The sequence below is a fragment of the Aquila chrysaetos genome, chromosome 15, assembly GCF_900496995.4.
Source record: "Aquila chrysaetos chrysaetos chromosome 15, bAquChr1.4, whole genome shotgun sequence".
Classification (NCBI taxonomy): domain Eukaryota; kingdom Metazoa; phylum Chordata; class Aves; order Accipitriformes; family Accipitridae; genus Aquila; species Aquila chrysaetos.
The window spans coordinates 1898024-1918888 of NC_044018.1; the positions used below are offsets into that span (position 1 = coordinate 1898024).

The 20865-nt window shown below is 57.4% G+C and overlaps 1 protein-coding gene and 1 long non-coding RNA gene across 5 annotated transcripts; one reads left to right on the top strand and one right to left on the bottom strand.

Annotated features, from left to right (window-relative positions):
• Positions 1–1949: 1949 nt before the first annotated feature.
• LOC115351169 lies at positions 1950–2782 on the bottom strand. Its single transcript, XR_003926720.2, has 2 exons — positions 2609–2782; positions 1950–2191 (listed from the first exon to the last, which is right to left on the bottom strand). It is a non-coding gene; the product is annotated as an uncharacterized LOC115351169 (long non-coding RNA).
• A 1359-nt stretch (positions 2783–4141) lies between these two features.
• On the top strand, positions 4142–20474 carry ZNF395 (zinc finger protein 395). Of its 4 annotated transcripts, XM_030037757.2 has the most exons (11): positions 4144–4862; positions 5407–5528; positions 11185–11443; positions 13452–13681; positions 14058–14170; positions 14903–15138; positions 15263–15363; positions 16447–16714; positions 17617–17709; positions 17929–18032; positions 18230–20474. In XM_030037757.2, exons 3-11 carry the CDS (start codon positions 11195–11197, stop codon positions 18339–18341), a joined length of 1506 nt encoding a protein of 501 aa, XP_029893617.1. In that variant the 5' UTR covers positions 4144–4862; positions 5407–5528; positions 11185–11194; the 3' UTR covers positions 18342–20474. The 4 variants fall into 4 exon arrangements, with proteins under 4 accessions (XP_040984818.1, XP_029893617.1, XP_029893614.1 ...); XM_041128884.1 differs by having other exon boundaries at positions 4142–5528; XM_030037754.2 differs by lacking the exons at positions 4144–4862; positions 5407–5528 and adding an exon at positions 5984–6162.
• Positions 20475–20865: the final 391 nt, after the last annotated feature.

The following is a 20865-nucleotide window of genomic DNA, read 5'->3' on the forward strand; positions in this document are numbered from 1 at the left end:
TTGTTGGACTCAAACTAACATTTAATATTAATTGAAATTAAATGTGTGAGTAATGGTCATCCTGTGGACATGGTTTTTTTATGTATGGCGCTTTTTTTTCCATTGTGTGCCCCCCACCGTTTTAAAATGTTGCACAATTAATTGAAAAATTGGGTGTGTTGCTCATATTGCATACATAGCAATATTTGGAACACTGCAAAGAGAAAGAGAAAAAAAAAAACCCCACACCAGAAATAAGCATATCTTAGTTCTACTCACATAAAACAGGCTAAACCATCATTAAATATTTTTAATTGGGATTTTTCACTTACGCGTTCATGGAGACTCACCAATGTTCCCTGTCAGATTTTGAGAGGGCAAGGTTTCGTGGGATAGGAAAGGAAACCTCTGTTGTAGATAACTGGTTTAAAAATTTTGAGAAACCAAAGGTAGGCATAAACAGTTTCACATCCATTCCCCAAGGCAAGAGGATAACAGATGGAATCCCTCACGGATCTGGACCGGGTGATTTGTTGTTCAACACGTCATTACAAAATCTAACCAGGGAGTGAGTAGTGAGGTGACAATGTTTACAGGCAAAGTTATCCCAAACAGCCATGCCTGAAACCAGGGAAAGATCTCACAGCACGATGCGATGAGGAGATACAATGGCAGATGTGATTTAACGTCAGTAAGAAACACATCTTGGAAAAATTATGCTAATCATACGTATACAGTCGCGGGCTCTAAATCAGCTATTACCTCTCAGGAATAAAGAAATTGGGGGGTGATTGTTGATAGTTGTCTGAGAAGATCAGCTTAACGCTCAGCAATAGTCAAATCAAATGTTGGCAGCTGTTAGAAAAGAAATAGAAACCAAAATAGTAAACATCATTATGCTGGTGTATAAAATACCACATTTTGATGACTGATGCCGAGCCGGCCAACCCATCTCCGAAAGCATATGTAAAACTACTAAAGTTACAGAGAAGGGTTATCGTGGTTAATCAGAGGGAGAAGCCAGCTTCTGCGTAAGGGAAGACCAAAAGTCTGCAAAGGACGTGACTGGTGGGGCAGGCAGGGAGAAGAACATGATAGAGCTCCTGAGTCACGAATACTGCAGGGACAACGAAGGAATAATTAGGCAGTAAACACCTAAGACAAAAGCTGGAGACACCAAAGAAATTCCCAGGCAAACAAAAGCAAGGAAGTTTTTCACGTAACACACCGGCCCCTGGTGAAGCTGTGGGGGCAGGATGTGGTGGAGACCAAGCGAATTAAAAGGGTTCAAAAAGGGACTAAAGAAATTAATGGATTAGAGGTGCATTAGTGCTATTAAACGTGATGGGCGGATGCTCTCCAGATTAAAAGTGGACTATTAACCACAGAAAAGCTTTCTACCCTACATGAAACAATCTCTGTGCAAGATTTCAAAGGCCGCCCCGCGACACATATGCTCATCATTGGTGCTACCGCGCTTGCTCACAATCTTAGCAGAGACGCCACAGAGTGTCAACTCCAAATCCAGCCACGGACCTTCTCATTTGGAGGTCAGGTACACCGACGTGTCGATGACCTTACGCACCAGTATCGATCACGTTACGTTTTATTGGTATACGAATGAATTAGCTGCCCAGGACGGGTAAGTATCTGGGATATTTAACCAGTGGATCGCGCACACATACTGCTTTCACTGTATTATTGAACACTATGTAATACTACACCTATAATAAGTCTCTAAATCTGGACTACATACAGGCACCACTAGTACTTATTCTCCCCAGATTTAGCCCGTTTAGCTTACTTCCAGCTAGGATTTAATCTGACATCAATTCCCAACTCTGACAATAAAGGTAGAGTTAGTGCAATGAGATTCAGTAAAGCTGGGAAGGAGAGAGGTTAAAGAACGTCCTAAGGCGAGTCTCCCATGGTCTCGGAAGAATTTTGCAAGATTTAGGATAGACAGTTGATTGGTGCAATTATTTATTCACTCTTACACATTTATGGCATTTTTTTAATGGGCTGTGAACAGTTTTTTGAAACACAGGGGTGAAGAAATGCCTCTGGAAGCAGGAAGCGTCTGTGCCCGATGCTGTGGCCATACTGTGCACCTGGGCTGGGTATCCAGCCCAGACAGGACAGGGCTTACTTGCAATGCAACCAAGCGCCTGCAACCAAGCGCCTGCCGCTCGCCACCTCTTCGCTTCTTCCGCTGAAAACAACGAAGCGAAAACACAGGATCATTTCCCCTGAACTTTAACCGAACTTTTCCCCTTCTTTTAATAAAATAAAACCAACCATGGTCCCCACACGCGAGCCTGAGGTTGAGCGGCCACCTTTATTCCCCCGTTTGCCGGGCCTGTCCCCCTCTGAGCAGCAACCCACGCCTGTGCGTGGAGGCAGACCTCCCCCCCCTCCGGCGGAGAATGGAAGGCGGGAGAGGGCCACGCCGGGCCCTCACGCCTCCTCAGCGACGCCGGTCCAAGCGGTGTCCCCCACGGGAGATCCTCCCCCGGCACAGAGGCTGGGCTGGCGCCCGACGCCCGACCAGGCCCAAGCGGGGCCTGCCGCCACACACGCCCCCCCCACCGCGTCCCGCTCCCACAGCTGAGGCGTTGGCCTGACTGACCGCGGAGGGAGGGAGGGAGGGAAGGAGGGTCGCCGGCGCCGAGCCACAACCCCCACCGTGTGCCGGGAAGGGGGCCAGCCCCTGGCACGGCACGGCACACCCCCACACACACACACGGGGGCCTGGGGAAGGCGGGAGGCCCTGCCCGCCCCGCCGCAGCCGCTCCAAGCTGGCGCCGCGCTCGGCCGCAGCGCCGCTAAGGGCTCCGCGGAGGGGGGAGGAAGGCGGGGCCTTCCCGAAACCCGTCGCTATTGGCAGCCGAGCGGCGCCACCGCCCGTCATTGGTCCCTTCCAGGCTCGCCTGCCGCCCGCCGATTGGCGGCGCTCCTTCGGCGGACCACACCCCCCCCCCCACCCTCCCTTCCTCTACCGCCTTCCCCCGGCTCGCGGACGAACGTGCCGGGCGGGCTGTTCCCTTGGCCGGGGGGGCGCGCGCGGCCGCCACGTGGGGAACTGCACGTAGTCAGGGCGGGAGGGGGGGGGGCGGGGAGGGCACGCGCCGTTCCCGCCAGCGCCGGGGCGGAGGACGGGGACGCGTCAGGGACGTCAGTCGGCGGGAGGGGGAGAGGGAGAGGGAGGGGCGGCCATAGCGGGGGGGGGGGACGGTCGTGAGGGGCGGCCATGAGGGGAGATCATCAGGGGTGGCCGTGGGATGTGAGGGGCAGCCATGAGCGGAGATCATGAGGGGAGATCACGAGGGGAGATGAGGGGTGGCCATGAGGGGAGATCATGAGGGGAGATGAGGGGTGGCTGTGGGATGTGAGGGGCGGCCATGAGGGGAGATCATGAGGGGAGATGAGGGGTGGCTGTGGGATGTGAGGGGCGGCCATGAGGGGAGATCATGAGGGGAGATGAGGGGTGGCTGTGGGATGTGAGGGGCGGCCATGAGGGGAGATCATGAGGGGAGATGAGGGGTGGCTGTGGGATGTGAGGGGCGGCCATGAGGGGAGATCATGAGGGGAGATGAGGGGTGGCCATGAGGGGAGATCATGAAGGGTGGCTGTGGGATGTGAGGGGCAGCCATGAGGGGATATCATGAGGGGAGATGAGGGGTGGCTATGGGATGTGAGGGGCAGCCATGAGGGGACATCATGAGGGGAGATGAGGGGTGGCCATGAGGGGAGATCATGAGGGGAGATGAGGGGTGGCTGTGGGATGTGAGGGGCGGCCATGAGGGGAGATCATGAGGGGAGATGAGGGGTGGCTGTGGGATGTGAGGGGCAGCCATGAGGGGATATCATGAGGGGAGATGAGGGGTGGCTATGGGATGTGAGGGGCAGCCATGAGGGGACATCATGAGGGGAGATGAGGGGTGGCCATGAGGGGAGATCATGAGGGGAGATGAGGGGTGGCTGTGGGATGTGAGGGGCGGCCATGAGGGGAGATCATGAGGGGAGATGAGGGGTGGCCGTGGGATGTGAGGGGCGGCAGCCATGAGGAGAGATGAGGGGTGGCTGTGAGGGGTGTCCATGAGGCGTGAGGTGCGATGGCCATGGGGTGTAAGGGGCTGCTGTGGGGGGAGATGAGGGGTGAGGACCAGCAGCCATGTAGTGTGAGGGGCCACCCTGGGGGGAGATGAAGGGTGGCTGTGAGGGGTGGCCATGCAGAGAGATGAATGGTGGCCATGAGGGGTGAGGTGCGATGGCCATGGGGTCTAAGGGGCCGCCTTGGGGAAGATGAGGGGCAGCCATGAGGGGTGTATGTGGGTTGTTAAGGTTGGCCGTGGGGAGTTGAGGAGCAGCCATGGCTGCTTGTGAGGCCAGGGGAAGGTGACTGGCATCACCTTCCTCTGAGGAACAGGGCTGAGGTGCCCCCGACACCACCCACCAGCTCCTTTCCCCAGAGCAGCCAGTGCCTGCTGGCCATGGGGGTCCTGCCCATCGCCAGCCCCACTCCTCTCCCCCAGCTGCCCCAGGGCCGAGCATCGCCGGGCCGAGTGGCTGCGCAGGGAGGCCTCTGCCAACGCTGGTGGGGTGTGCGGTGCCCTCCCGGCCCCCCGGCTGCTTTGCAGTGCCTCCCCTCGCGTGTTGCAGCAGCACGTCTCTGCGGAGCAAGCTGCCTCCTAACGTGCGTGAGATCGGCAGGCAAGGGATTTCGTAGGCACCTGCCCTCATCTGCATATGTAATAACTCACTTTTCATTTTAACAGATATTGAGGTGACTTAGAAATACAAGTTTGAGGAGCTTGGGAGGAAATTTAGGAGCATTGCTGGAAGTAGAAGATTTTGGCTCCTCTTTGGGTGCTTTGGAGAAGGTACCTTATTTTTACTGGACAAAAAAATACATATAGGTGTTGTTGAGAAATACTAGAGTCCTCATACAAGCAAGGCAGGTTTCATTTTTTTATACGACGAGTGGATGATATCCCCTCTCTGTCCCAACAATTTACCTTGGACAATCGTTGTAAAATCCCAGCTGCGTTGTGTGTATTAGTTGGTGGTAAAAATATACTTTTTTTTAAGCTGGCAATAGGCCCAGCATTTGTCTCCGCTAGCTGACACACATTAAAACAAATCACCTTGCCTGTATGGAGGTTTTAAAGGTGATCGCCCAGTACAGCGTGTGGTATTTCAGGGGGTCCCCGAGTAAAGCCCGCAGGCGTTGTGTGGGCCGCTGCATTTGTACATCAGCTTTGCCAGAACGCGCGATAAAGGGCCAAGCAGCCAAAGTGGGAATTTTTGTCATCGGGAACCCAGAAGCCAAGGCTTTGAGGGGGGGAAATTCAGTGCCCGAAACCAAAATAAACCCCAAAAGGAGCATCGCTGGCATTGATTTAATTCTGCCTTATTGCTAAACAGACTTGATGAGAGTCGGCAGAAGAAAAACCTTTGAGGTTTTTGTACGGTCGTGCCGGAGAGCTGCGGTGGGAACTCGAGTCGGGGTCATTGTCACGTCCCCTCGAAATGAAGAGCAATTAGCAGTAGGGCCCGTTAAATGCAAACCGAGAGGCTCCGGGAGGGGAGAAGGCCAGCGGGGTGACGGGGAGCCCATCCCTCGGGCAGGAGGGTGCTGGGAGAGCCCCGGCCCTGCGGAGGCTAAAAGCCCTGATGGACAAAACTTAAAAAAATATATATGAAAGAAATGGGCCTTTCAGGCCAGTACAGCTTAGTAAGCAACAAGAAATGGCAGGAGCGCTGCCAGCCGCTCCGCCCGGCCCCGGCGCTTGGGTAAACAGCGGAACCCCGGGGGGCTGCGGGGAGCCCGGGGCCTTTCTCCCCCTGCCCCTGCCCGCCGGGAGCCGGCCCGCTTGGAGGGGAAGAGCCGGGAGGGAGACGGAGGGATGCGCCCACTCTCCTGCCCGCCTGCCTTCCCCCCGCGGTGGGCGGGCGGGCAGAGCCGGCATCCCCCGGGCCGGGCCGGGGCGGCGCGGCGGAACGCGGCGGGAACGGCGGGGCCGGGGCCGGGCGGCGGGGGCGTGCATTTAAAGGGAGCCGCGGAGCCAATGCGCAGGAAGGGGCCGAGCATGTGGGGAGGTTGTTTACACCAGCCCGGCCCCGGGAGCTTTAACCCGGCCGGCGGCGAGGCGAGGCGCGGAGCGGGGCTCCCCGGACGCTGTGAGTAGCGGGGCGGCGGTGCCGGGCATCCCCCGCCCGACCTGCCTGCCTGCCTTCCTCCCCTCCCTTCCTCCTCCCCGCCCGGCATCGCTGCGCTGGGGAAAAAAATAAAAAAGGGGGGGGGGGGAACCCTAATAACAACAACAATAAATAAATAAATAAATAAAAAAGCCGCGCGCGGGAGCGGTGGTTCCCGCCCGGCCGGGCCGCGCCTCCCCCGGCCCCGGCTCCTCCCCGCCCCGCCCGGCGGGGCTCCAGCCCGGGTCCGCCGCGTACGTGAGCCGGCCGCGGCGGGGACGGGGATTTCAAAACAAGCTGCGGCGGGGGAGGAGGGCGGGGGAAGGCGGGAGCCGCGCCGGAGGTAAGCGCCGGGCCGCGCCGGGCCCGCTCCCCGCCGTGCGACCACCCCACTCTCCCTCTCTGGGGGGGGGGCAGCCGGCTTGCCCCCCACCTCGCCCCCCCTCCCCCCGGGTCTCTGCCGTCCCCCGGTGCGCGCACCCCCTCCCCCGAGTCCTGCCCGCTCCCCCCGGGGCCTGCCCGGTGTCTGTGCCCCCCCTCCCGGGGCATGCACAGCCCCCCCGGTGCATGCCCCCTGACCGGTGCACGGTCGTCTCCCCCCCCCCCCCCCCCCGCGCCCCCGGTGCGTGCCACGCCCCCGCCCTGCCCGGTGCATGCACCCCCCCCCGTTGCAAGTCTCCCCCCCCCCCTCCTTCCCCTGCATGTCCCGCCCAACCGGGGGCCTGTGCCCGGTGCATGCCCCCCCACTCCTGCCTGATGCATGCCCCGCCCCCCGGCTTGCCCGGTGCATATGCGTGTCTGTGTCCCCCGTCTCCGCGCGTGTCCCCCCCCACGCCCCCCCGCCGCAGCCCGCCCCGCGTACACGTGCCCTGCCCGGTGCCGCCCTCCGCGGCAGGCCCGGGCACACGCCTCCTCCTCCCCTGCCTCCGGCCCTGCCATCTTCCCCACGTGCCCTGCCTGCCCGCACGGCCGCGGGCCCTGCACACGCATGCACGTACACATGCACACAGGCGTGTAAATGCACACATGCATGCCATGCGTGCCCTTGTCTCCTGCTGCACGCTCGTCCCAGTGCCCGCACGGTGGCTTCAAGTCACGGTCTGCCGGCACCGCTCCCAGAGAGCAGCAAACTCCCGCCTTTTCCTTCCTGGCTGCCCTCGCCGCCGGGGCTGCCGGCACGCACTGGCCCGCTGATGCCTGGGGAAGTCTATCTGCCTGCGCCGGCATTCCTGCCTGCATCAGAAAATGCGTTTGTAGGCAGGCTGGTGTCCTCTGAAGGCGTTTTCCTCCAGAATAGCCCTGCAGCGGCAAACGCTGGCGTGGGTGAGAGTTGGGGAGCCCTTCCCAGCGCTGCCAGTGGGAATACGGTGCAGCCCCGCGGTGACACGTCCGCGGGCGTAACTCAAGCCATGAGCACTGAGGTGGAATTAGGAGGAAAGTCTTTGGGAAAGTGCCTGATTTATAGTATTGTCCGTGAGGGTTAGGTCGCAGGTGGGTTTGGCTCCTTCCCGGGGTCAGTAGATCCTTGTTGCTCTTTTTTCTCTTTTTTTTTTTTTTTTTTTTTTTAGTAAAGGCCCAAACTTTGCAAACCGCTCCGTGCGGATATCTTGTTTCCTGGTCACGTGTGCCGACAGGCGCGGGGCTGGAGTACGGTTCGTAAAGGACTTCAGGATGTTTTGGGATGAGAAGGGGCTTTTTGGAAACTGCGGGCTGGGAGAGAGGACAAAAACCTGGGGTTTATTATCACTTATCGCAGCATTTAGGGTCTCTTATAGGGTGGACTTTGCGATCCAGGTTGCTGATCTGTGGCTTGGTGGTCTGTGGCAGGAGTTAGGCTAGATTTAAAGGAACCTATCAGCATTTTTTCCTTAAAAAATGGGGAAAAGCAGGGTGTGCTGTAATTGCACATTCTCTGGGGAGGGGATTTGCGCCGGTGGTCCTGGTTTGCGCAGCACTGTGGGCGCAGGAGCTGCCTTTCTCCCGGCAAACCCCAGACGAACTGCAGTTGGTTGAATGCCGGAGCACCCTCTCTGCTTTGCCACGGCCCCCCAACCTTCCCCACTTGCTAAACGAAGCATTCCTTGTTTGCTAAACGAGGCGCCTGCTTTCCCAAAACATCCACCCGGGCTTTGCTCTGCCGGCAGCAGCGGCGATGCCGGTAGGCATAAGGGCTGACGTTTTTCCCCGGCGAGAGCTGGAAAAATGCCGTCCAAAATACACGCCCGGCATTGAAGCAAGAAATAATTTGGGATCTGTGCCGGCTCTGACCCCTGCGGCGCGTGATTGCTAACAGCTGGGAGGGCTTGCAGCGGCAGCGTGGCCTCACGGCTCCGCCTGCGCCGCTGACGCCCTCCCAGCTCTCGCTCCTCTTCTTGCTTTGTGTTTTGGGGCACAGGGCGGGGGGAGGATTTTTAGGCGTTGGTGTGTCACCCTTGGCTATGGGCTGAGCGCCGAAATGGGATCCGGCATTCAGAGGTCTGCTGGAAGCAGATGTGGCTCTGAAAACTGGCTCTTGGGAGGGTTTTCCTTTCCCCTGGTTGCAGTCGCGCCTCTCTCCTCCTTCCCGCTCCCGCCCCGGACCAGAGAGGGAAGGAAAGGGAAGGTGAAACGAAACCCCGAAGGAAATGAGAAGCAGCCTCCCACCTTTGGCGCTGCCCTCCCCGTACCTGGCCGCCAGCCAAGCGGTGCCTTGAAACCGGCGTGCACCGACCATCGGGGAGGCGGCAGAGATACAGCGCCGTGTTCTACACGGTGGCAGTGCTGACGTTGCCACATCGATTCCCTGAGCCCTCGGAGGGGCAGTTCCCAAATCCCTGTGCCTGGGATATCCGAGAGCGAGGTTTTAAGGTGATGCGGGAGGAAATGTGGTCTGGTGGTTAACTGCTGCAGTGAGGTGGAGGGGCTTTGCCGCAGCTTCGCTCTGGGATTTGAGGCAAACTGTCGTGTCGTCCCCCCCAGCCCTTTCAGTGTCCTTTTGGATGAGAAAGTCCCATATGGGTATATGGGAGATTTGGGAGCAGAGCTGCTTGGCCAGGTCACTTGTGTTCATCAGAAAATACGTTGTACCATGGAAAAAAAACATTATCAGGCGGAGTGGGCTCTGGAGCATCCCTCAGTGATGCCCATATGCTGCAAAGTCTGGCGTGTTCCTTGGGCAGGGCAAGATGAGAGGGAAGCCGGGGGAGCGCCTCTGCTCAGCCAGTGCCGCGGCCTCTTTGATCGGGCTCCAGAGGGAAGGCGATGACGGTGGTGAAGTCCCCGTGCGCTGCGGGACGGGCAGCCCCGACGCGAGGTGCTCTCCCCAGCATGCCTCTATCCGTTTCACACCCTGTCCCTCTTCCTGTTCTATTCTTTATGGCTCCTAAGTAGCTGTTAATTTTCTACTCGGGGGCGGCGGGATTTCGGAGGAGGACAAAGCCAGCTGAGTGCATACGGTTATTCATAAAACCGCTTGTAAATCTTGGGCGTCCTTTGAAGCAAGAGGTGGTTTGGAGTAACCCTTCCTGGGACAGTCGGAGGTCGAGAGCAGCGGCAAGCTTCCCTTCCCTTCCTTGGGAAACTTTTCTCATCCGAGATAGTGTGCAAGACAGCACTGCGTGAATCAGATGTCAAAAAAATATATATTTGATCTGCTGTTAAAATGCCGCTGTTTCGTGAAGGGGAACTGAGCATCCCTTGAAGTGACCCTGTGCAAGGAGGGGAGGGTCTGGATGCAAGCACCTGGCGGCTCAGGGTTAATCCTCCCTCCTGCACAAGCAGCAGCTCCTCGGACTTGGACTCTCCATGAGCCAGGTTATGCTCTAACCCAGACACCTGATGAACACTCATAGCCCTCGGCTGGCCGGGTGACACTCTCTGACAAACCCAGGCAGGGTGACAGAGGTGATGGGTTTGTTGTCGTATAAAAGCATGTGGCTTTTATGGTGCCCTCCAAGATGCAGGACCGCCCCAAGCCTCTTGCCTCCTCTCCCTCCTCCTGAACCCCAGGCACCGTCACCCTTCAGCCTTGCCGCAGTGTGCATCCTTGCTTCTTGTGCTCTTCGGAGAGGGTGTTGCAGCGGAGGAGATGTTGGGAGGAGGACGGGACAGAGCAGGACAGCGTGTGCTGCTAGAGCTGTCGGATTTATTGGGGCTGGATGCGTCACCTGTCCCCATGCCTGGGTGTCCCTTGCTTTTAAGGAAACCTGTACACTCTTTTTTCTTTTAAAACAGCAGTAAAATCTACAAACCCAAAGAAATAAGCCAGGCAAGCTGCTCTCTGGATAGGCTTGCTAGCAGAGCTACACCAACATGAGGAAAACCTATGTCAGAGGAAAGGGGAGCTATTTGGGGGGCAAAAATAGGTTAAAGATAGTAATAGAGAAACAGTTTAGGATAAAAATGCTCCAAATTCTTCCTTTCCTAACAAAGCAGGGCAGGAGGATGCTCCCGTTTCATTGCCAGACTGACCCTGGGAGGACTGGGCATGAGCTGCAAGCTTGGAGAAACCTCTCCCAAAAGCACGAGAGCTCCTGGGAAGGGGAGCATCAGGATGCTAGCTGAGAAGGGGTGCTGGCTTTCACTGCCAGAGAGCTTTCCTCCCCTGCCGGGGCGCGGGCAGGGGAGTTGCAGGACTGTGCTGGGCACAGGCCCAAGTCTAGAGGTCAAGGTTCAAGAGCACCGACGGCGGGTTTCAGCGTGGCGGGCAGGAATAGCCGTGGTGGCTTCAGGAGCGTGTGCCAGCAGCAGCTTGAGAGAGGGACATGGGGTTTCCTTTGGGCTGGCTCATCCCTTTTTTTTTTTTCCAGAGGGGTTTAGAAATGACTGTAAAGACAAGAGCTGCAGCATGGGGGGAGCTCAGGCACACTGCTGTCCCACGTTCCTAAGGGGTCTCAGTGCCTGGGGATGCTGGAGCAGCAGAGAGCTGCTTTCTTGGCTCCCAGGGTGGTGGGGGGGGGGAAGACACCGGTTGAACGTCATGGTCCTGCACCAGAGGTAACATCCCCATGTCTTTCTCTTCCGCAGCGTGTCCGAGATGGCGAGCGTGCTGTCCAGGCGTCTGGGGAAGCGCTCCCTGCTAGGCACCCGCGTCTCTGCCCCCGGCGCCTTGGCTGATGGGGTGCTGGTGGCCACCCAGGTCCCCGGCTTGCAGACCGACCTTGGCCAGGCATCTGCCCACACGGTGCCGCGAGAGGATGGATCCTGTGCACCGTCGGCAGAGGAGAGCAGCCAAGCACCCAGGTTCCCCAGCCCCGGCCGCCAGCAGCTTTGTGCCGGGCAGCAAGTAAGTAAGGAGACTCTTGGTGTCCTTGGCTGTGGTCTGGTGGGTAGCTCCGGTGGGGAATAAAACCCCTGGGCCTCTACTAATGTAAGGTGCAGTGGGGATCTGTAATTACCAAGAGCCGTTAATGGGTGTTGGCGTTAGTGCACTTGGCCCTGGCCATGCCTGGTGGATTTGGACCATACCGGCTCAGGCGGAGATCGGTCTCCTCCAGGAGATGTCTCCAATACTAGCCAAAAGTGGGTGTCCAGAGAAGACAGTAAGAAGATTTGACGTGTCCCTCCAGAGTTCTCCAACTGTCTGAGGCTGAGGGAGATGGTTCCTATATATTTAGTGACTCCCAGTGGACTTCTCTTCCATGAACTTGTCCTGTCTCCCCATAACCCACATTTACATCTGTAGGGGAGTGGCAAGGAACCCCCCAGCTTAGCCACAATGGTGATGAGCCTCATGGCTCAGTCCTCGGAGCTCAGCCCGCAGCAGCTTTTTGCTGCAGGGTTGAGGGTCGATGGTGTGGATGTATGTGGTGAAGAAGCTCTTAGGGAAGAGTGAGGTGCGATGGCTCATCCAGAAAGGACATCTAGTCCTGCTGGACCCCTCTGTTTCTTGTGCCCCGGGCTTCTGATGCTTAGGAGGGCCTTGCCTTGGCCAGGATGCTGCCTGGGGCAGGGAGCAGCACTCGTTCTCCATCCCACCGGCACGGTTGCTATTAAGGCCAGGCCAAACAGCACTGTCTGAGGAGAGCTGTGACCTGCTGACGTAGACCCCGTTTCTTGGCTGCTACCTGCAGAACTGTAAAACCTTTTCTGGGCAGAGCTTGTGAAATGGAGTGTAAATAAGGCGCCTGTTTGGTTTTCTGGCTCCTTCTGCCCCATGTTTATTAACCACAGGACAGCGAGAGTTATTTTCTCCTACGTGCTCCACTGCAGAGGATTTTGCTCCCTTGCTTTGCTGCTGGGAACAGCATAAAAATAGTGATGGGGTGCCTTCACCTCCCAGTGACAGCCGGTGGCTGTGCAAAGCCGAAGGAGATGTTGGCTACTCGTGCTGTGTGCAATCTAGAGGGGCGACAGCCCATGTGGTTCACAGAGAAGCCTTGCCCCTTCTTTTCAGAAAGCAAGGTCAGGGTCTTCTCTGTCCTGATCCTTGCACTGATCCCCTTACCCCTGATCCCGCTGTGGGTGGCTTTTTCCGCTCTGGTGTTTCTGCCGGAGGTCCTACCTGAGACAGTCTCGCAGGCTCCTCCCAGGTCTGCGTATGGGTGCACGTGTCCATCCCATATCAGCTTCTTGGTATGACACCCATGGTGCTTCCATAAAGAGATGTTCCTGTTCCTATAAATAGCCAGAGACACATGTAGCATCTTTTGACACAGATACATTTCCATTAACAGAAATAGGCTCACGGGTGGTAGTGGTGGAAAACTGCCCATCAGAAGGAGTTTGGGACTCTGTGAAGGAGGAGGTGAGGTTTGCACATCTCCTTCCCCTGCCCGAAGGAGCTGGGACTGGAGGAGCCAAGGTGTGAATTCAGGATTACTTCACCCAGGAAACCTCTGTTCCCCTGCCCCCCTCCAGCTTTTAATCCTTTTATCTATGTACTTTGCCAGGGTGTGTAATAATTGTGGGAGTCCTTGCAGCAGGGTGGCATGAGAACAAAGCTAAAGCAGATAAATATACTGGAGAAAAGTCCACCCAAAGTCAAGACACTCAGAGAGGTGACTGATACCAGCTCAGGAAATCCCTCAACTTGGGATTGCTGTTGTCAGGGAGCTTGTGCCTGGGAAGAGCACATCTCTTGGTGGTGGGGTTGGGATGAACCCTGGCCACCCCTTCGGTTTGCTGTGACAGCAGTCTGAAGTCCAAGCCCTGGCTCTGGCTTTGTCCTAAAGCCCTCTGTGGCCCCCTCTGCTACGGGAGGAGGAGATGGGGGGGATCCTGCCGCGGGACATTCCCCGGGAGCAGTGGGGTGGCAAGTGGCACCAACAAACCGTCCCTCGTGCCGTTTTCAGGTCCTCGTCACCTACAACGGGCAGGAGCGTGCTGGCCTCGTGGAGCAGCACAACCCACTGAGCGACAAGGTGAAGGTGCTGCTGCCGGAGCAGGGCTTGCAGGCGTGCTGGAGGGTACAGGACGTGCGGCCGGCTCCGCTCCAGCCCCCCACCCTGCCCGCAGCTGGCGGTCCCAGCCCTGCTGAGGCGCTGCAGAGATCCGTATCCAGCAATATTGATGTACCCAAGAGGTTCGTGCCTTTGGCTGGTAGTATCTCACTCAGGTGGGAGAGGGGCACTTGGCGGCTACGGCAGCGGTCGCGCTTTGGTTTTACACCAACAGAGAGAGTGGTGATGCTGAGGATGTATCCGCCTTCCCAGTGCGGGGTTATCCAGAGGGTGGTTAAATTTGGGATTAAGGGGATTTTTAATTTTTTTGCCCACAAATGGGGAGAAAACATCCTTCCCAGTGACTTAAAAATGACTCAAAGTCTATGGAGGGAGGTGTTGGGGGTGAACCTGCGCTGGTGCTGCAGGTTGTACTGCCCTTTGGGTGCCCAGGTCATACCCAGGCTGTTTCTCTGCTTTTTCCTCCACACATTTCACGTGTCTCCCCTCGCGGTGCAGGAAAGCTGACGCGGCTGTGGAGATGGACGAGATGGTGGCAGCCATGGTGCTGACGAGCCTCTCCTGCAGCCCTGTGGTACAGAGCCCTCCCGCCGGCGAGAGTGGCATCCCCCGTGAGTGTGCATTTAAAAATATATATATATAAAAAAGAAAAAACATCTGAAACACAAGGAGACGTGGAGAAATGTGCTGCGCCCTTCGGCTCACAGTGCTGGGGCTCTTGCTGGCTGCGTTCGTTCCTTATGCCTGGTGCTGAATAGCTGCCGGCACAGGGACCGCACTGGACTGGAGGTGGCCAGGGAGTCGCACCGGGGTCACGGTGGAGCCCACGGGTGCCGACACCAGTTGGGGCTGAGCAAGCTGGGATGCCCCTGGCAGCGCAGTGAGGGTAACCCTGCTCTCCGCAGCCGTCCCGGGGGGCCGGGGAGCCCCGCACAGGAGTCCCGGGCCGGGGAGCACCGCCCGGTCGCTCCTTTTTTTAGAGGCGGTTTCATTCCCGAGGAGTCAAATGCAGCCAGAGCGATAAAAATAGCCGCCCGGAGCCGTGGGAAATGTGCGTGCCCCGGTGCTGGCTGCTCGCCGTGTGCCGGCTGTGCCTGTGAGCCTGCGGGATTGCACCGATGCCAGGGAGGATAGGGAGGGGAAAAAAAGCATAAATGACCAATAACTGGGATCTGGTGCTGAGAAAAGGTGCAAAGGCTTCACCTTACCAACTTTTTAAAAAAATAAATAAATAGAGGCAAACTGTTGTTGTGGGTTATCCAGCCTCAGGGCTGGTCTCTGCCCTGGCAGGGGGGTTGGTTGGCCCCAAGCTGATGGTGGCAGCATGTGTCCCCTCCCTGCAGCCTCACGGGCAGCGTGCGATCCCTGGAAGGAGAGCGGCGACGTCTCGGACAGCGGAAGCAGCACCACCAGCGGGCACTGGAGCGGGGGCAGCGAGATCTCCACCCCTTCGCCTCCCCACCCCGCCGGCAGTCCCAAGTACTCCAGCGAGGCCCTGAGCTCCCCCCAGGCAGATGATGGCTTCGAGACCGACTCCGACCCCTTTCTCCTTGATGAACCCGCTCCACGCAAAAGAAAGGTACTGCTGCTGTGGGGGGCGGGGGGGTGGTCCTAGCACCGGCAGGGTGGCTTGAGGTGAGCGGCGTCCCGTGGAGGGGACGCTGCCACCGGTCACGGGGTGACATGGGCCGTCTCTCTGCCAGAACTCGGTGAAGGTGATGTACAAGTGCCTGTGGCCGAGCTGCGGCAAGGTCCTGCGCTCCATCGTCGGCATCAAGCGACACGTCAAGACCCAGCACCTTGGGTAAGGCAAAGGTTTCACCTCCTTGATCCCTGCCCAGCCACCGAAGCCGCGTGCCCTGCCACTGCATAATTTGTAATTCCTGCAGCGAGTATCCCCAGTATGAGAGATACTGGCCTCTGTGCACTGAGCTTGGCAGTTCTCAGCCAAGCAGTCCACGTCACTGAAGCCACTGTTGTATGTGTCCCCACCTTCAGGGAGCCCGGGGCTTTCCGGGAGGCACGGGAACCCCATTTGGCCTTCAGGATTGCCCAGCCTGGGTGTGCGTTTTGCACTGGGGGAGTTCAGGTTACACGTGAGCCCTGGGCTCCCGGGCAGAGGCAGAAAAGGACCAGCCCAGCTGGGTTTCGCAAGGGCTGGCAACCTGAAAGCCGTGCCTGCCGCTGCGGCGGCTGGCTCCAGCTCGGCCGTCGGGGCTGGCACAGGCACTCACACGCCAGCCCAGCGGTGACTGCCCCTTTGGCAGTTTGCTTTGTACTGATCTCCTGTGAATTCCCCCCAAAATATAAAGAGGTGAGGGTGTAGCTTTGCTGTGCTCTCCTCCTGTGGCCCCATTGCACTCCTCGCCCCAACGTCAGTTTTCTCATGCTTTTGTCCACGTTTTCTGGTATGTATTTTTCTCCTCCTCCCTTGCAAACATGATTGCTCCAGGAAAGGCGAGGACAGAAGGGCCGCGATGCAGTGGGCAGTGCTGGACTGCCATCCAGTGCCGGATAAATGCACTGGGAAAACAATAAAAAAGACTTCAGGGGCTGTTTCCCGCTGGGTGAACAGCAGGGCTTCGTCCACAGCTGTGCTAAATGAACTGGATCAGAAATGAGCAGGGGATTTTCAGTGGCGCCCAGTCAATGCGCCAGCATTTTTAAAGGCCTTGGAAGAGGTATTGATCTTCCTTGGAAGCGCGAAGTGCTGCTGCAGAGGCAGTGGCTGTTGCCAATCGCAGCTGACATGATGCTTTGGAGCCTGGGAGCGGAGCTGCTCTGCCCGGGAGGGTGAGATTGCTCTCCCCCGGGGAAGTCGGGGGCTGCTCACCTTGACGGAAACAGGGCCGCCTTTTCACCGCTGTCTCCTTTTCCTCCCTGGCAGGGACAGCGCAGACTCCGACCAGCGGAAGCGGGAGGAGGATTTCTACTACACCGAAGTGCAGGTGAAGGAAGAGCCGGCGCCGGAGGCGGCCGCCGCCGCCAGCCCCACGTCCGCGTCCACCCCCATCATCATCCACCAGCAAGCCCTGGCAAAGCCGGAGGCGCTGCTGGTGGAGCAGCCGGTGCTGGAGCCCGCCCTGGCCAGCGGCGCCCTGAGCCAGTCTGCCCCCAGCTCCTTCTGGCACATCCAGGCTGATCATGCCTACCAGGTGAGCTGGTGGCATCTCCCAGGGATGGGTCACCTCCCGAAATCTTGCCGAAGGGCAGGTCGTGATCTGGTTTGCTCCGCAAGTCCCTGCTGCGGCAGGGATGTTTCGTTGCCACCCCTGCAGCACGGAGAGGCTTTGGTGCCGGTGTAGCACCATCCCCTGCCTGGCTGCCCTTCAGTCCTTGAGCAACCGGCTTCGTTAACACCTGGTTAAGGGGCTCGTGTGCTTCTGCCGTGGCCGTTCCCGGGCTGGGGGGGGAGCTGCCGCCCTCTGCTCCCCTACAATTACCCCATGGTGGTATGCAACACGCCCTTCTGCCGGCAGATAACACGGGGCTGGAATGCAGCTGCGCCGGATCCTGCACGTCTCCACTGCACGGCTCGCAGGGGCACCAGCTTTCGAGATGCAGGAAACCTGGGGACCTGGAGCAGTGGGCCCGTGGGCACCCTGGGCCAGTGGCCCTTGTCCCAGGGGTTGCTCGAGAGCCGAGCGCTGTTCTGGAGCTGCAAGCTAGTGCAGGGACAGGGTATATAGATCCATAAGCTGCATGTATATCCATTCCCATCCCAGGGAATGGGTGCAACATCATCTAAAAGCAGAAAGCCTGTGTAAGGAGGTGCAAAAATATATACATATAGACCAGGATGGTGCAGGTGGGTTTGGTATTGCAACCAAAAGCAGTTGGAGGAGCAAAGAAGCTGCTGAGCCCCAGTGAAGGGTGACGCAGCGCGTGTGCCGTGCCCTCTGTTAGCAGGATCCGGCGCTGGAGGAGAGGTTGCACGGGGGTTTCCATCCCGCCCCCAGCGCTCCCAGTTTGCACCTACTCCAGGCTGGGAGGTGAATGCCTGTGGAGTGAACGGGGGGCCCCCGGGGCTAATGCTGACCCCTCTTTTCCCCCACAGGCGTTGCCCTCCATCCAAATTCCAGTGTCCCCCCACATCTTCACCAGCATCAGCTGGGCCACTGCCACCTCGACTCTCCCGTCTCTGTCACCGGTGAGTCCTGCATGTGTATCCCCTTCATCCTTTTGGGGTGCAGGGTTGGGCTGGGAGCTAAGAGGACCTCGTCTCTGCTTTCTTGCTCCCCACTTTAAACATCTGGATTTGTGGGCTGGGGGCACCCGTGTCTCCCACTGCCCCGTTGCAGTGCCCAAAGGCTGCACGGGAGGGGGACCGCGTTGTCCCGCCTGCCTCTTGACACCCATTTCCCCGCAGGTGCGGAGCCGGTCGCTCAGTTTCAGCGAACCCCAGCCACCGACACCGATGCTCAAGTCCCACCTGATCGTCGCCTCACCGCCCAGGGTGTCCATCGGCACCAGGTGAGGGTCCCGCCGGCCGGAGGGGAGCAGAGGTGGAGCCCGTCAGCAAAAGGGGTGCCCTCCTGCATCTCCGCTGAGATGCAGCGGAATGATGCCCGGCCGTGGTTACGGAGCCTTACCCTTATATTTGTGACCGAAGTTCTGCAACAAGTGGATAAATGTTTGTTTTTTTTTTTTTCCTCTTCCCCCTTTTGCAGAAAAGTCCGCGGTGAAGCCAAAAAGTGCCGTAAGGTGTACGGCATCGAGCACCGGGACCAGTGGTGCACGGCCTGCCGGTGGAAAAAAGCCTGCCAGCGCTTCCTGGACTGAGCGCAGCACCGCGGTGCCGCATCCCTCCCCTGCTCCTGCCCGGGGAGCACCGGAGTCCCTCACTGCTGCAACCAGGGACCTTGGAGGTACCTCCTGTGACCCCAGAAGACACCTCCAGAGCTGCGTGTAAATTCCTCCTTCTGTATATTGTACATCTGCTGGGTTTGCTCTTTTTTTAAAAAAAACTTTTTCCAACTTTTTTTTTTTTTTTTAAACCTGAAGAATATCTCCCTTTGTACAGTAAAAGCTGGGGCTGGGAGGGAAGGAAGCTGGTTCCTTGGGGTTCGGGGGAGACTGTAGGCAATCTGGGGACCAAAGAGCTTCCTGCATTTCCCAGATGAGCCCTAAAATCTCCTGAACCGTCGCAGCGTGGCCGGGGTGAGGCGTTGAGGCAGCTTCCCGTGTCCTTTGACTACCTAGAAAGTGCAAATCCCCTGTATCCCTTAAGGGAGGGGGTCGGTAACAATTATAGCTTTAAAAAAGAAAATGCTGTTGGGTTGCTGCAAGCAAGGCAGGAGCGGTTCTCGGGGCAGGAGTCGGAGGTTTCTTTCCCCGCATGGATGTGGTCTTTGCTCGTGTCGCGTCACACCGGTACCTCAAGCCTGCGCATGCCTCTGGTCGGTTCCAGCGTGTCGTTTTTGGAGGCATTTGGGGGGTAAAAAACACCCAAAACATTTTAATCAGGAAAGCTATGAGAATTTTTAAGGCAAAACCTTATGTTCCTTCTCATTTTAGGCTTTGTAAGTCTGCTTAGCTCTGTGAAAAATCTATGTTGTGGCCCTCACTGTGTCCTTCAAAACTAGGCAGAGCGATTTTATTTTTTTTCAATTAATGATTCCACCAATAAAGGCAGCTGGGAGGACTGGGAAGGGTTTCCCTTAGCATCACTGTATGGCCCCAATTCAGCAAAACGCTTCAATATTTCCTTCTGAATCCCATCGAACCTCGTGGGAGTTTTCTGACTTCCATCCTTTAAAATATGTATTTACCCAACCCAAATTACTGCTGGCTTCCTGTCACTGTCACTGCTGTGACCACTTGCACCGCTGGCGAGGCGTTGCACTTGGTGTCGGGCCAGGATGCGTGCGGCCGGGGAGCCGGATCGCCCCGTCGGCTTTCTCCCCTCGCCGGGGCAGGCAGCCATTTGGATTTGTATTATTTTTTTTGCTGCGTTTTTGATAATCATAGGCCATAACCCGCAGCTGTCGAGCCAAGAGCAATCCCTGCACGCAGCTTGAGCCCGGGGTGTCTTTAAGGACCCCGTGCCGAGACTCAGCTTCCCTTATAAAAGCGAATCGTGTGGGTGGGAGAGTCCGATACTGCTCCCGGATTGCCCCGTTGCTGAAGGGATCGGGTGGGCAGGCGAAGCGGGTTGAGATACATATATATATATTACTGGTGCTTGTTGACGTGTTTGGGTATTTCTTTTGTTGTTGTTCGTTTGTAATTTTGTACATATAAACAGTATATCGTCCCGCAACCTGATCTTCTCTCTGGTATCCAACTGGTGGATGCAATATTTGGCCGCTGGAAGGCGGGAGCAAAACTCCTTGGGCAGGGTGCGACCCCATGGGGTTACATCCCCGGGTGGGTCTGGGCAGGTCCGGCTCAAGTCCCAGGGAAGAGAAGAGGTTCTGCTCCTTGAGAGCTGCTCGCTCAGGTTCCCATCCCTGCTGGAGCATGGTATTAGGAGCAAAATGTCAGGAAAAGCCTTTTCCTTTCCTGCTGGCGTCGGGGACTCGTTGCGGGTTCCCAGCTTGAGCGTTTTATTGCAAAAACGACTTTCCAAAGCGCGTTGCCAGTTGGTGCTCTGCATCCACAGCCCTGGTAACAATTAATTGCATGGTGGGGTTGTTGCACTACTCAAAAATAGGTGTTTGGGGTTTTTTTTTAATAAAAAAAGCCCCCATGCCTTTGCTGCTGTCTGATCCCCAGCATTTGAACAGCCGAGCTGGTGTTCTCTGTCCTGCGTTGCCTCATGGAGCTCAGCCTGTTTATCCTTTCGGGGAAGGGCCCTGCAATGCCGGGGTGCGGGCCGGTTTTCGGTGATGCCGGTGGCTCTCCACAAGCGAGCCAGTGGTTTGGGAAGTCCCATGCAGCGCCTCGCTGCATTTTCATTTTTCAAATTTTTTTTTTAAAATGGGGCTCGAAGCAGCGCCCAGAGCAAAGAAGGAAAAAAAAATATGAAAAAGGGTGAATTTGTGCTTTCCTCAGACCTTGTGCCTTTGCCCCCACGACTCAGAGAGACCCAGGCAGGACCAGAGATTTTACTTCTTGCTTTTTATGCCCTTTCTGCCCCAAAAGGCGTCGGGCAGAACCGGATCCGCGCCGGCACTGGTCAGACACAGCTCGGCTCCCATGGCTCCCAGCTCAATCACTCAGGAAATGTCAAACCAAGCCATCCGGGGTCGGCATCGGGGCAGCACCATATAAAACATACAAAAAGGAAGAAAAAGTTGTCAATGGCTTTGAACAAGCAGGCGTGCGTGGCGTGCAGCATCCTCGGGTGAGACAGGGCAGGGGG

What these genes read in the sequence shown, in the direction of transcription:
- ZNF395 (XM_041128884.1), top strand. Translation starts at nt 11,195, where the DNA reads ATGGCGAGCGTGCTGTCCAGGCGTCTGGGGAAGCGCTCCCTGCTAGGC. An exon ending in AGGCTGATCATGCCTACCAG is followed by an intron (nt 16,715 to 17,616) that starts GTGAGCTGGTGG and finishes TTTCCCCCACAG; the next exon opens with GCGTTGCCCTCCATCCAAAT. An exon ending in CTCTCCCGTCTCTGTCACCG is followed by an intron (nt 17,710 to 17,928) that starts GTGAGTCCTGCA and finishes ATTTCCCCGCAG; the next exon opens with GTGCGGAGCCGGTCGCTCAG.